The 15,639-nt window shown below is 42.3% G+C and overlaps 1 protein-coding gene across 2 annotated transcripts in view; it reads left to right on the top strand.

Annotated features, from left to right (window-relative positions):
- The first annotated feature begins 11,581 nt into the window (after positions 1–11,581).
- LOC110497762 (ankyrin repeat domain-containing protein 13C) overlaps positions 11,582–15,639 on the top strand; it is a 59,397-nt gene continuing 55,339 nt past the window's right edge. The window contains exons 1-2 of one of the 2 annotated variants that reach the window (XM_021574242.2): positions 11,582–12,299; positions 14,130–14,171. In XM_021574242.2, the coding sequence (XP_021429917.1) occupies positions 11,924–12,299; positions 14,130–14,171 (418 nt within the window). In that variant the 5' untranslated portion in view covers positions 11,582–11,923. The remainder of the gene's footprint in view (positions 12,300–14,129; positions 14,172–15,639) is intronic. The other variant, XM_021574151.2, reaches the window with a different exon arrangement.

The following is a 15,639-nucleotide window of genomic DNA, read 5'->3' as shown; positions in this document are numbered from 1 at the left end:
GTTATTGGAATTTTAAACTTTTCAAGAAATTCCCCATATGAGAGTAGATATCCATCCTTATTCAGTAACTGACCAACCAAAATAATTTTATTTTCAAACCAGTTATGAAAAAAAGACTCATTTTTAAATCGTATATCTTTGTTGTTCCATAAAAAGTATCTGTGAGGGGAAAAATTGTAACCTTATCTTTAATTGGGATACCATAAACTTCCTGTAAAACACAATCCTTGAGTGGAAATAAGACTGAGTTATTGATATTATTTTTCAAACCCGAAACTAAGGAAAAGTCTTCAATACAGGAAACTGCTTTAGAAACCTCATTCCTGTCTCTTAAAAATATGGTGGTATTGTAAGGATTTAGGATTAATGCATTTTAAACCCGCATATTACTTAAGATTGAATTGTTTGAACAACAGCTGCTTTGTCTTTATCTGTGTGTGTGACAAGAACGGAGTAACATGGTGTGACTTGCATGTTGCAAAGCGGTGTACTGTTTGCTACATTTGCCTTGCCTGTCTGTGTGTGTGACAATATTGAGCACATGGTGTGACTTGCTGCATGTTACAAAGTTGTGGTAATCAGGTATAGGGAGGGGTCGTCATCACGTGGTTTAACTGAGATGGAAAAATACTGAACAACACAATAGCAGGAACTGAGCAACTGTTACAACTAGGGTGTGATACCAGAACAGTGAGAATCTATACATCCACAGAGGGTGGACTCCAAGAAGCGCCAAGAGACTAGGACTAGTCTGAGCGCCTTCGATAGGCTGAGCAAGTCTAAACCACGCTCAGCCTCTACTGTGATAGACATAGTTCCAACCCGTCTGTTGGCCTATCACAGTATAAGAACAACTGTTTACGTACATCCTGTCAGTTCTCTGCTTGCCCTGCGTGGTGATACAGTGAACAAGTATATACGAAAATTGCATTTACCATTTATTGCTCACTTAATAAAAAGCAGGCATAGAATAAAATCTGTGACTTAGTGTTCTACTTGTCCTGATACCGGATTCGAAAGACGCAGCCTCTAACAGTATCATCAGTGTCACGCCCTGGTCTAAGTATTTTGTGTTTATCTTCATGTATTGGGTCAGGCCAGGGTGTGGCATGGGGTTTTTGTATTGTGGTGTGTTTTGTCTTGGGGTTTTGGTGTTGGTATTGGGATTGTAGTTTAGTGGGGTATCTAGCAAAGTCTATGGCTGTCTGGAGTGGTTCTCAATCAGAGGCAGGTGTTTAGCGTTGTCTCTGATTGGGAACCATATTTAGGCAGCCATATTCTTTGAGTGTTTCGTGGGTGATTGTCCTTAGTGTCTTTGGTCCTGTCGCTGTGTTAGTTTACGCAAGTATAGGCTGTTTCGGTTTTCGTTACGTTTGTTACGTAATTTGTTTTGTAGTGTTTATAATTGATTCGTGTTTTACATTTGTTTATTAAACATGGATCGCAATCTACACGCTGCATTTTGGTCCGACTCTCCTTCACCACAAGAAAGCCGTTACAATCAGCCAGTTGACATAGTTTAAATTCCTTGCCAAGTGCTGAAACACCTTGAAAATTCCCTTTCTTGATATGAAGAGCCATAATTTGAGTAACAAATAAAAATTGACTAATTGGGCAGCCCTGCCTAATGCCACGGCCAATATCAAATCTTTGGGATGTCCCAGGACCTATTGTCCTTAAGGCTTTTAATAGTCTTTTACCTCAATTTCTGATAACTCACATCACAAAAATCCCTGAAATCATTATCTATCTTCTTAGCAATGTTTGCTACATTGTCTAAGAAAATATCCATATTGGAAGTTGGCTGATGTATACAGATTCTGATAAAACTGGGCAACATGCTGAGAGATTTCTTTTAGATTTTCATTGGGAGTATTATTAATTTACATATGGAAGTCTTTTCTCCGAGCCCTTTTTTCTAAATGAAAGAAATATTTTGTATTCGTTTCTCCCTCTTCGTCTTGATCTTACAAACACTCCCCAGCCTTTTCCTCGTAGATACAGTCTAACTGCATTTGCAATGATGATAGCTCCAGTAATTCCTGATTAGTTAGTTCAATTGTTTTAGTATAATCCATTATTTCCTTTATGATGTCATATTCTTTTTCTTGGCATGAGCAATTTCTATCCCCATTGAAATAGCCAAAAGCCTTATATCAAATTTCCTTAGCTCCCAGTAAATTCCAAACGTATTCATAACACAGGCACAATTCCAGTATATCAATCATTCCTGGTACTTCCTTCTTAAAAACTTAATTCTCTAGTAATGTTTTGTTCATTTTCCAGTAACCTTTACTAACTTTTTTTGTTGACAAACCATGCATATGTATCTTTATTGAGATCCCTTTGTGGTCTGTTAAAATCAAATGGTTCAATCGAGACTGTATCAACCTTGTCAGCCATATCTTCAGATATCAGTCAGAAATCAATACGGGATTGTATAGATAAATCTTTGGTACTCCATGTAAACATAATCTTTTCTGGGTTCTTATGTCTCCAAATATCTAGAACACCTAACCGTAGACATATATTCCTTATCTCACAAACATACAGTGCCTTGCGAAAGTATTCGGCCCCCTTGAACTTTTCGACCTTTTGCCACATTTCAGGCTTCAAACATAAAGATATAAAAATGTATTTTTTTTGTGAAGAATCAACAACAAGTGGGACACAATCATGAAGTGGAATGACATTTATTGGATATTTCAAACTTTTTTAACAAATCAAAAACTGAAAAATTGGGCGTGCAAAATTATTCAGACCCCTTAAGTTAATACTTTGTAGCGCCACCTTCTGCTGCGATTACAGCTGTAAGTCGCTTGGGGTATGTCTCTATCAGTTTTGCACATCGAGAGACTGACATTTTTTCCCATTCCTCCTTGCAAAACAGCTCGAGCTCAGTGAGGTTGGATGGAGAGCATTTGTGAACAGCAGTTTTCAGTTCTTTCCACAGATTCTCGATTGGATTCAGGTCTGGACTTTGACTTGGCCATTCTAACACCTGGATATGTTTATTTTTGAACCATTCCATTGTAGATTTTGCTTTATGTTTTGGATCATTGTCTTGTTGGAAGACAAATCTCCGTCCCAGTCTCAGGTCTTTTGCAGACTCCATCAGGTTTTCTTCCAGAATGGTCCTGTATTTGGCTCCATCCATCTTCCCATCAATTTTAACCATCTTCCTTGTCCCTGCTGAAGAAAAGCAGGCCCAAACAATGATGCTGCCACCACCATGTTTGACAGTGGGGATGGTGTGTTCAGGGTGATGAGCTGTGTTGCTTTTACGCCAAACATAACGTTTTGCATTGTTGCCAAAAAGTTCAATTTTGGTTTCATCTGACCAGAGAACCTTCTTCCACATGTTTGGTGTGTCTCCCAGGTGGCTTGTGGCAAACTTTAAACAACACTTTTTATGGATATCTTTAAGAAATGGCTTTCTTCTTGCCACTCTTCCATAAAGGCCAGATTTGTGCAATATACGACTGATTGTTGTCCTATGGACAGAGTCTCCCACCTCAGCTGTAGATCTCTACAGTTCATCCAGAGTGATCATGGGCCTCTTGGCTGCATCGCTGATCAGTCTTCTCCTTGTATGAGCTGAAAGTTTAGAGGGACGGCCAGGTCTTGGTAGATTTGCAGTGGTCTGATACTCCTTCCATTTCAATATTATCGCTTGCACAGTGCTCCTTGGGATGTTTAAAGCTTGGGAAATCTTTTTGTATCCAAATCCGGCTTTAAACTTCTTCACAACAGTATCTCGGACCTGCCTGGTGTGTTCCTTGTTCTTCATGATGCTCTCTGCGCTTTTAACGAACCTCTGAGACTATCACAGTGCAGGTGCATTTATACTGAGACTTGATTACACACAGGTGGATTGTATTTATCATCATTAGTCATTTAGGTCAACATTGGATCATTCAGAGATCCTCACTGAACTTCTGGAGAGAGTTTGCTGCACTGAAAGTAAAGGGGCTGAATAATTTTGCATGCCCAATTTTTCAGTTTTGGATTTGTTAAAAAAGTTTGAAATATCCAATAAATGTCGTTCCACTTCATGATTGTGTCCCACTTGTTGTTGATTCTTCACAAAAAAATACAGTTTTATATCTTTATGTTTGAAGCCTGAAATGTGGCAAAAGGTCGCAAAGTTCAAGGGGTCGAATAATTTCGCAAGGCACTGTAACTGCTATCCTTAGGAGGCCATCTATCTAGACTATCATGTAATACTGTATTAAAATCTCCACCCCATATTACTTTGACAAATGGAAATTTAGACATATTTTACTTATTTTCCTCTCAATGTCTCTAAATAAAATACAGTTACTTGACTTGTTATTGGAAGCATACGTATTTACAACAATGAATTGAACGTGGTTGACATCTACCAATAGTATAATCCATCTCCCTGTATTATCTGCTTCAAGACTCAATATATGACCCTTAAAGTTGCCTTTTAAAATAACGACATCTGCTGACCGATTAGTACCAAATGAAAACCAAATATCATTCCCCATTGACACTTCCAAAACGCAGTATCTGTGGAACAGGCATGAGTTTCTTGAATTAAATAAAAGTCGGCACTCTTACCCTTACCCTTACAATACAAAAATAAAGATTTCCTTTTCAAAATATTACGGATTCCCCTGTCATTAATAGAAAAAACAGAAATGGACATTTACTATCACAGTGACTATATGAAGAATATTAAACTTGTATAGGTTCACATGAATCGGGTTCTCACGAAAATAAAAGTTCTTACTAGTTGCAAATAAAAACAGTCATTTGCACCACTCAAGTGGTTGACCTATATTTATATATATTTTTATACAATTGCAAATAACATTGTACCATAGATTGGTAAAAACGAATAGCCATCAAGCTAACATTAAGTGTCATTGCGAATTTCCCTGCCATAAAAAAAATAGATATAAACTCAGTCCTGCACAACTCACTTGATAAGTCCAGCTGTCAACAAGCTAAGCGTCAGCGTGAATTTCCCTTCCATTATCAAAAGCCTTAGCTCCCGCAAAGTATGCACTTTTCCCTCCCTTCATTGCTCTCTCAATCATCGGCCACAGACGATTCCGAGCTTCTTTGTCAAATGCTGTCAGATCCTCCTTGAACCCCAGGTTGTTATTCTTTAAATAGTCATTTTTCTTTGCACTTTTCCATGTCATATCCCTCGCTGTCCTGGAGATGAATCTCATGATCACTGGTCGTGGTGGCTGGTTGTTTTCCCCATCTCTCTCAGCCTACCCAGGCGGTGCACTACATCCAGAGAACCTGCAACATTTCGCTCTTCCTCCGGGACTATTGCCCTGCAAAATGTCCTTCACTCTTGCTCTGATGTTCTCGTCAGATTTTTCTGCTATTCCATAAATTCGAAGATTCCATCTCCGACTATACCGGTCATTCTCATTTACCTTTGACTCCATTTCAGTGAGTTTCTTCTCCTGCTTTGCAACCTGAATTTTCAATGTTGCGTACTGCTGCTTCAGAGTTATTATTTCCTCAGCATTGAAATCAATCGATTTCTTCAGGTTAACAATAGTGATAGTGTTCTTTTTCATCAAATTCATGATGTCATCTGCGCTCTCTTTGATTTTAGCCGTGAGGATGCGGACGATGTTGTCCTGTAGCTGGCTCATTGATGGTTCACTTCTCAGCTTCTTTGGAAATTGCTCCTTGGTTGGGGTATTCGGGTATGAGTCGCATTCACCCCCTTTTTTTACACTGCAAGCATACGAGTGAGTTTCAACAATGCCTATTTTCTCCTTGGAAGTTTCAACATCCATTATCTCAGCAACAGTTTGGTCATGTCCTGATTGTATGCTACTAGCTATGAAGACGTTAGCAGGCTAACTTAACTACACACGCTGAAACTTTTCGATAGCTGGCTTTTTCGTTAGAAATTGTCAACATATATTTCAATGGTTTGATTAATGACAAAATTATTCAAAATAGCTGCATTGTATGGTTAGATATATATATATATATATATATATATATATATAAATGCAACTGCAGTCTAAAACTATAAACTTTGTGAGAAAACCCTAAAATTGTTCCTCAACTAGAAACGTTACACCCTCTCATGTCGCCATCTTGAGCGCCCCCGCTGGCAGGATTTTCTCTCGCCACGCCAACATTACGTACAATTTATGTAGTTTGTTCATAGTTTGAACATAGTCTAAAATGTACACCACCAGTTGTGTGTATTGAAGACAGCTGTGTGTATTTTTTCCACATACATATTTTCAGTTGAATGTAAAACACGAGAAACAGAAACAGGAGAGTTATTATAAACACATTTGTATGTTTGTCTTAGTACATAAAAAGCAAAATATTGCAAAAAAAATAACAATGACACTCCCATTGATGCTATGAGGGAGAGTCGAGATGTTGCTGTGATAAAAATAAACGTTTCTCTATCACACTAACTATTTCCACTCCTGTGACACAGGGGGAGACAGTGTGCTATGTTGTTCAGTCCCTGTGTTAGTCAAGACAGTTTGACTATAAAAAGTAACATTTCGAAATGTGTAAATCCACAGTCCTTCTAGTATCTGTGCCATTGTAGCGTCTGTGACAGCATGGGCAGCGCTATTGAGGCAATCTCCATTTTGAAGTAACCCTTAATGTTTGTCACAGTTATTTTGTTGTTGAATGGTAAAGAAGGCAATCTATCCAAGTAAGTGTTATGGGTGTAAGATGGCACAGTGATGCCATCTGTTGGTAAATGTTCATTACTGCAACTCTTGTGTTTTACCGGGGTGCTTCAGATACCCGGATGTGTTGTGATGTACTGAACAAGACTGGTTACTCGCATCAATGCCTCTGTCTCGTCATTTAGCATTCAAACATGGTGTCAGAGTCGGATAACTAACCATGCTTTCCGCAAATTAGAGTCACCTGCTCTGGTTTACAAACAAATGCTTATTTGTGTAAAATTTCGCCCGGAATTGGCCTTAAGCTAGAGTGAGTTTGCTAGTTAGCTTCAGTGTTGTTAGCATCGGTTAGACATGGCAGCGAACATTCCCCCTCCCGCCGTTATGAAGCTCAGCGGGGATTGGAGCACGAACTGGGATACGTTTAGAGGTGAATGGGAGGACTACGCGCTAGCAACGGGACTTCTGGAAAAGGAAGATGAGGTAGTGGCTGCCACTTTGAGGACTATAATGGGAACTGAATGCCGACACGTATACAAACACAACCTGAACCTAACAGCAGCACAGCAAGGTAACGCTATAGCTATTCTTGATGCTCTTGAACATTACTTTACGCCAGCAAAGAACGTCATCTACGAGCGTTATGTTTTCGGTCGTTGCAAACAGGAGGACGGGGAGTCCATTGACAGCTTTGTCACTAGGTTAAGGGAAAAGGCAGCTACATGTGACTATGGTGCTTTAAGAGATGAACTGATCAGAGATACGATTGTGCTTGGCATAACGGATGAGGGCACCCGCAGACGTTTGCTGAGAGAACGTGACCTGACGCTGGCCTTGGCAGTGGAGACATGCCGTGCAGCAGAGCTTACTGATATACGGATGAGGTCCATGAGCTAGAAAGGCAACATACGGACAATGTAAATGCTACATTCAGGCAGCCAGTAAAGAAATTCCCCTTTGCCACAGCTAATGCTAATACTACAGCCAACTCTGCAGTAGACAACCCCAATACATGCCGATATTGTGGCATTTCTCATGGACGAGGAAAAGAACACTGCCCAGCCTATGGAAAAATATGCAAATCCTGTGGTACAGCTAATCACTTCGCAAGGGTCTGCATGAAAAGCAAGAGAAAGGAGGGTAAAGTGCACTCCATGGAAACAAACACAGATGAAGGGAACGACAGCACAGAGGATGTATATGCTAGCGAGTGCATAGGGGCAGTGAGGGCAAAAGGACAAAAGTGGTTTGTCACTCTGCTACTTAATAATAAACCACAGCAATGCCAGCTAGATTCAGGGGCCACATGCAACGTTATGAGCCTTAAAGACAAAAGGAGGCTTGCGCCCAGAGACAAACTCACACAGAGTAGCACCAAGCTGAAACTGTATTCAGGCCAGTTCATGACCTCTTTAGGCCTGTTTGTGACAGAGTGTGTTTTACGTGGCCAGAAATACACCCTTGAGTTTGAAATAGTTGAGGCTAGTCAACAGCCATTACTGTCAGGTTCTACATGCGAGCGCCTTGGACTTATTAACTTCACCATCCCAGCTGATCTTAACATTATTGACAAAGTCCAGGCTGGGCCCCTGAGCAAGGAGACACTCCTAAGCAAGTACCATGATGTCTTCAACGCACCGGTCGAGTCAGTTCCTGGGGAAGTCCACTTTGAGTTGGACGCAGAAATCCAGCCTGTCCAGTGTGCACCCCGCAATGTACCAGTGGCCATGAAAGCAGCTACGAAGGCTCAGCTTGACAAATACGAAGCAGATGGCCACATCATATCCGTCACCGAGCCTACGGACTGGATAAGTAATATGGTTATCGTCAAGAAACCAGACAAGCTACGGATATGCATTGATCCTAAACACCTCAACCGGGCTCTGCGACGTTCACATTACATTATGCCCACGTTGGAGGATGTTCTTTACAAGCTCCCAAAGGCCAGAGTCTTCACGCTCGTGGATGCCAGAGATGCCTTTCTGCAGTGCAAGCTCGACGAGCCCAGCAGCTACATGACCACCTTTTGGACACCCTGGGGCAGGAAGAGGTGGTTGAAGCTTCCGTTTGGTGTCTCCGTGGCTCCAGAGGTGTATCAGCGGAAACAGCATGAGCTGTTGATGGGACTTAGTGGCGTGGAACCCATAGCAGATGACATTCTCGTAGTGGGCTGTGGGGACAGTGATGAGGAGGCAGAATGTGACCATGACGCCAAGCTGCTGGCCCTGATGGTCAGATGCAGACAGGTCAAGCTAAGGCTAAGCATAAAAAAGCTTCAGTTTAAAGTGCCAGAGGTCCGCTTTCATGGGCACATCTTGTCCTCCACCGGATTGAAGGCGGATCCTGAAAAAGTGAAGGCTGTCTTGGAAATGCCCCACCCATCTGACGTGAAGGGAGTGCAGCGCTTCGTCGGATTCGTCACCTACCTGGCCAAATTCCTACCGCGGCTCTCTGAAGTGTGTGAGCCACTGAGGAGGCTCATGGACAAGGACACCATCTGGCATTGGCTCCCAAAACATGACGCAGCGGTGAGGGAAATAAAACAACTGGTCACCCAGACACCTGTACTGCGATACTACAATGTGTCAAAACCTGTCACGATTCAGAGTGACTCAAGCCAGTATGGACTTGGCTGTTGCCTCATGCAGGAGGGCCAGCCTGTGGCATTCGCCTCTAGGGCACTCACCCCAACAGAGCAGAACTATGCCCAGATAGAGAAGGAGTGCCTCAGCATTGTGTTTGCATGCCAACGCTTCCACCACTACCTGTACGGGCGCGACAATATTACCGCAGAGACCGATCACAAGCCCCTTATTGCTATATTCAGCAAGCCTCTCCTGAATGCCCCAAAACGACTGCAGAGCATGCTACTGGCCCTACAAAACTACAACCTCAAGGTGGTGTATAAGCCAGGGCCAGAGATGTATGTGAGTGACACGCTCAGCAGGGCTACTGCATCAGGCACTCACACACGCTCCATGCATGAACAACACGCAGTGTGCAGCTTGCAAACAGAGCAAGTGGATGTTGAACACATCAACCAGGCTGACTACCTTAATGTTACGGACCAGCGCTTTATACAAATCAGACAGCACACAGACAGGGACGGGCAACTCCAGGCATTGAGGTCTGTGATTCTGATGGGCTGGCCCGACTGCAGGGAAGAAACTGCTTTAGCCGTCAGAGAATATTGGCCAATCAAAGAGGAGCTCAGTGTTCAAAACGGAGTGATATTCAAGAGTCAGAGAGTCGTTATTCCCCGGTCTCTGCGCCCTGAGATGTTGGCACGCGTGCACTCAAGTCACATAGGAGGTGAGGCCTGTTACAGACAAGCACGTGACACACTGTATTGGCCAGGAATGCAGAGTGAAATTAAAGACTATGTCAGTAAATGCACAATCTGCAATGAATATGCCATTGAGCAACAGAGAGAGACGATGATGTCCCACGAGCTACCGATGCGCCCCTGGCAGATAGTAAGTCTAGATCTCTTCCAGCACAGTGGCAAAGACTTTCTGCTGGTAGTCGATCATTACTCAGACTTTTGGGAGATCGACCTCCTCCCCGACCTCTCAGCAGAGACAACGATCAAACGCTGCAAGGCTCAGTTTGCCCGCTATGGACAGCCAGATAGGGTAATTTCAGACAATGGACCCCAATTCTCCGGAGTTGAGTTCCGAAAATTTGCTGCAGGATGGGAATTCGAGCACGTCACTTCATCACCACGACACCCAAAAGCTAATGGGAAGGCAGAGTCCGCAGTAAAAATCGCAAAGAACCTCTGCAAAAAGGCTCTGCGAGAGGGCAAAGATGCTTGGAAAGCAATCCTGCAGTGGCGCAATACCCCGACAGAAGGCATGGACAGCAGCCCGGCACAGCGCCTCATGGCACGGCGCTTAAAAGCAGCTCTGCCAGTAGCCAGCACTCTCCTGGAGCCATGGGGATCACAGGTCGGCCGCTCCCTCACCCATCAATTCTCCCCTTAGACATTCAGGTGACACGCCTGTGCGGGAACCCGCAGTCCTCGCAGACAAGCCCCCTGTCTTTTCACGATGCGGGCGTCTGTCCCAGCCACCAAAAAGACTTAATCTGTAGGTTTCCCATCAGGGATTGTTGACAGAGATAAAAGTGAAGAGAATATCAAAATGTGTTGTTGTTCTGGAAAAAAAAAAAAAAAAAATAAATACTAAACTGTTCATGTTGGAAATTGTTACTAGGTTTGTTTTGTTAGTGAATTGACACCTCCTGTCCTATTTTATTAAAGGGAAGATGTTATGGGTGTAAGATGGCACAGTGATGCCATCTGTTGGTAAATGTTCATTACTGCAACTCTTGTGTTTTACCGGGGTGCTTCAGATACCCGGATGTGTTGTGATGTACTGAACAAGACTGGTTACTCGCATCAATGCCTCTGTCTCGTCATTTAGCATTCAAACAGTAAGCATAGACAGGTTCTAATTGATATTGATTGAAAATCAAACAAAAAGGCAAATAAATTGGTTAAAAGGATTAAAATAGCTAATGAATCCAAAGGTAAATCCACAACAGAAAACCAATATAAGCAATATTTAGATTTGAAATATGTATCTCTAGATGTCTTCCAAGCAGGTATCTATCACCTTTTCTAATTAGCCCATTCATAGACGCTAACTACCTTTAGCTCTATTCATGAAGGCATCTTCTAACCAGGGCATAGCCAGAATAGATTCTAAACCTACACTTGCTTACAGCTACACTGGGATAGGATAGGCTTCCACATGTGTTTGAGCACGCTAGATGGCTAAATAGCACAGGGAGTGTTGTTAGCAAATCACGTGACCAGTTATCGAAACTCAACTCCGCCCGAGATACTCCTCGATAGAGAACGGTGTGGAGCATAGTTGAGCGTTCCTCAACTACATATACTGTAACCTTTGAAAACTCTCGCGATACTACTGGCGGAAGATGGCAGATGAATCTTCCGTACTAGTCAAATGATGCACTCTGTAGGAGCCGCTAATGTAGGGACAGTTTCGGTTATGAGAAAAGGGGACATAGTTGTAGTTACTTAGTTATTGCGGAGTATTTGTTACCCTTTTTAAATTTCATTCTTCTTTCCTTTTATTCGTTGAATAATATCGGATTTTCATGCTGTGCAATTTACAGATTTTGGGTGATCTAGACTACCACTGGCATTTTTGCCAGCGAAATACATATATTTGCACAGAGGGTCATCGTCAACGGCACCCTCTCCTCCGCTGTCAATTGTTTAGAAAATGACAGGAGAAAAGATCCGCTCCCTCCGCAAGGATCATAAACCGAGCAAAGAAGAGGATTTACTGGAACCGGACGAAGAGGCTGCAACTGGGACATTTACTTCAACTAAGACAAATAAGGGCAAAGCAAGTAAAATCTTTAATCACAAGTTGGTTAAATCTCCATCGACACAGCAGCAACATCAGAATCAGCAATCGCAGATAAATGCAAACACTAACACATTGTCAACCGCCGACGTTATCGAGGATAACAACAAAAACCCTGTAATCAGAACCGGGGAAGGCTTTCCAGTCCATGAATGTGTATTCAAAGGGGATGTCCGAAGCTTATCCTCGCTCATTCGAACTCAGAATATTGCTCAGAAAGATCTCCATGGTAAGAATCGTATGGCTCCCTATCTATGTTCCAAACTAGCCTATTTGACCCAGGCAATACCGGTACCGTGGGCATTTATCGTTTCATCTTATTTTCAGCTGACTAAATTATAAATTTAAACACGCTTTGTAGACGAGTTTATGTGTCTTCCAAGCTTGGTTTTCATCATTTATTTTTGGGGTGGTTGACATTGCTCTACCATTTCCCTCAGGCCAACACCTTGGGATGACCATTTTCCAAATTCCCAACGCTGCAGGGCAAGGCCCACCCAGCCCAGCTCGTAGTTGTTCTTATTGGAAGTTGTTCTTAAGGAATGGATAGGTGAGGACAACAACAACCTATACAATGATCGAAAAAAAGCATCCATTAATGAGATTGACAGCTTCCCTGAAGTATGGCCAATCTCACGCCGGTTCAAAGACTAACAGAAATCTGACCCAGGCACACCTAATGCAAATCAAACAGCAATATCTGAATTTGACTGATATCACATGCTAGCTAGGCTAAATTAGTGTAGTGTTTTTATTTAGGCTATGGAAGATATGGGAATTCCTCTAGTGCTGATATTCAATTTGGCCTACTGTGGTAGTGTCAGTATGGTGAGTCTGTTGATTATGTTTTGGACCATATCCATTTGAGCATGACCAGGAACTTGATCAGTCTCCACTGTTTACTCACAGCACATTTTATGTGATGCAGGCTGCTATAGGGCTGGTTCTACATCCCCTTGTGCATGGCAAGGCTATCCCAGTTCAAGTGGACTGGTCCATGTTGACCTCCCATAGTGTATTGTTTCACATTGTTTATTAAAGGTGTATAAGATTATTATTGCAGAATCTCTAAACCAACCTGAAGTTATGTGGCGTCTGAAAATAAGCAGACTGAGACTGAGGTATCTGCCAGTATTGAACACTCCCCTTTCTCATCTGAGAACCTCAGCTGGGCCTAGGCCCTCTATGAAGTTTGTCACATCAGGGCTACTGGGAGGCCTGTTATACTGTAGATGCCTGCCATGTGGCCACCCTGTCTACTGGAAGAAGCTATGGGGATGGGTTTTTAGCTTTCTCAGTAGGATTCTACTTGTGCATATTCAGACCTTTGCTCATGCTGTCAGTGTTTGTGGCTTTTCTTCATTAGGGTACCTTTTGTTTGTCTACATGTTTATTTCTTTGGTGTAGGCTATGTGGGAACCTTTAAGTGTACAGTATTGTAATAATATTATAAGGTTAACTTTAAAACAGGTGCCATTTGTGCCTGTCTACACTATATTCTCTGAGACTGACCACACACACACATACATACACTATCCTTCTTCTATATGATTAAGATTGCATTAAAACAGGCAGCCCAATTCTGATCTTTAATATAATTGGTCTTTTGACCAGTCACATCAGATCTTTTCAAATCTGATCTTTTTCCGAGCTGATCTGATTGATCAAAAGACTAATTAGTGAAAAAAATATCAGAATTTGTCTGGCTGTGTAAATGCAGCCTTAGTGGATTACTGCTTTACCAAATACAGCAGTTTTTCCAAGGTTCAATTCCATATTGGTTAGGCTATGTAAATAATGGGCATGGGAATTGATAGGATATTTCGAGTGTCTGTTTGCAGGCCTATCTGTAACACACAGTCTAAGCTGGTGGAGAATGGCTCATAATAATGGCCGGAACAGAGCAAATGGAATGGCATCGAACACCTGGAAACCATGTTTGATCCATTTGATACTATTCCACTGATTACGTTCCAGTCATTACCACAAGGCTGTTCTCCCCAATTAAGGTGCCACCAACCTCCTGTGGTCTAAACTGTATTTTCTTTGTCCTCTTCAGGAAACACACCCCTACACCTCGCTGTCATGATGGGTCACAAAGGTGAGTAGTGCACAGGTTCCATTAGGGTGTGTGTGTATGGTCAGTGTCTTGTCTGGCATGAAGGCCTAGGTTTCTGACGTGTGTGTTTGTCTGGTCCTGAATCCCTTTGTGGAGGGTAAAGTGCTATAGACGTTTGCCACCAATCGCAGTTCTCCCGAGTCAAACCACAAAAGGCAGGATGCTCATGCATTTCTAAACAGGAGCTTATGGATTTATAACTGACCAAAATAGGTTTGCACAGGCAACCCCTTTTTAATGGACTTTCCTTCAGACTAAAACCTCTAAAGTGGACTCTGTGCTAGAACGGACTGTCTCGACAATAGTGAAGATTGCATAATTTCTATTGAATCTAAGGCTGCACAAAAGAGGCTATGCATTGCTCCTTATCTATGATTGAGATGGATACATGTTGGACAGTTTGCCCACACATACCCTGACAGATGGAACTTGGCAGTGAGGATGATTAGCAGTACGAATGACTAGAGATTTTTCTTTCCTAAATTTAATCTGCTATGACTGCTATGCATCCTTGCAGATCATTAATGTTAATTAATCAGTACGTTGGTCTTTTTGTGCTGTGTTAAGTTGTATTGGCTTTACTAGAAACATGCTTCTGCGTAAAATATTCATGCAATGCCCCTTTTGTGACTAGATGCCTACATTTCATTTCACTGGGAGACTACAGTACATGCTATTAAAAGATTTATGCATTTTTTAGGGGGCTTTCAGTGAACTATCCAGGCGTATGTTCCTTGTGTGCCGTTCACTGCTTGTTTGTCAGATGTAAACACAACTGAATTGAAACTACATGGAAATCTAATTTCCACTACATATAGGTACCGTTTATCACTATTTTGCTTGCTACCCAACTGAGAGTGTAGTGGTTGAATTGATTGTAGTAATGCGTTAGCCTATCCCTAGCTTATGACCCCGCCCTATCCTCTAGAGATGTATTGGCTAGACACGCGATAGCAGCAACATGAGCTCATATTGTGGGTGTGGTCCTCCCTATTGGGATTTCTGTTTGGAAGGAGACACTGTACTGCGTTGTGTGTGTGCTAGTCTTTATAACGTACAGTAAAGCAGTGGTTCCCAACCTTTGCTCTGCCCAGAGTACGCCTGAAGTACCCCCTCATGTGCATTTTACCAGTAAGCCTATGGTCTCATGAGTCTTCTCAAGTATCCCCTGTGGATAGGCCCCTAGGGGTCCTTGTACCCCTGGTTGGGAATCACTGCAGTAAAGGATGGCCTGTTTGTGATAAGGAGCTGGATGTCGACACTTAATTGTGACTAGGGGGCAGTATTTTCATTTTTGGAAAAAAAACATTCCCATAATAAATGGGATATTTTGTCAGGACAAGATGCTAGAATATGCATATAATTGACAGCTTAGGATAGAAAACACTCTAAAGTTTCCAAAACTGTAAAAATATTGTCTGTGAGTATAACATAACTGATGTTGCAGGAG

Source organism: Oncorhynchus mykiss, chromosome 1, assembly GCF_013265735.2.
Source record: "Oncorhynchus mykiss isolate Arlee chromosome 1, USDA_OmykA_1.1, whole genome shotgun sequence".
NCBI lineage: Eukaryota > Metazoa > Chordata > Actinopteri > Salmoniformes > Salmonidae > Oncorhynchus > Oncorhynchus mykiss.
The sequence above is the reverse complement of the archived record's forward strand: the minus strand, read 5'-3'. Positions and strand labels throughout refer to the sequence as shown.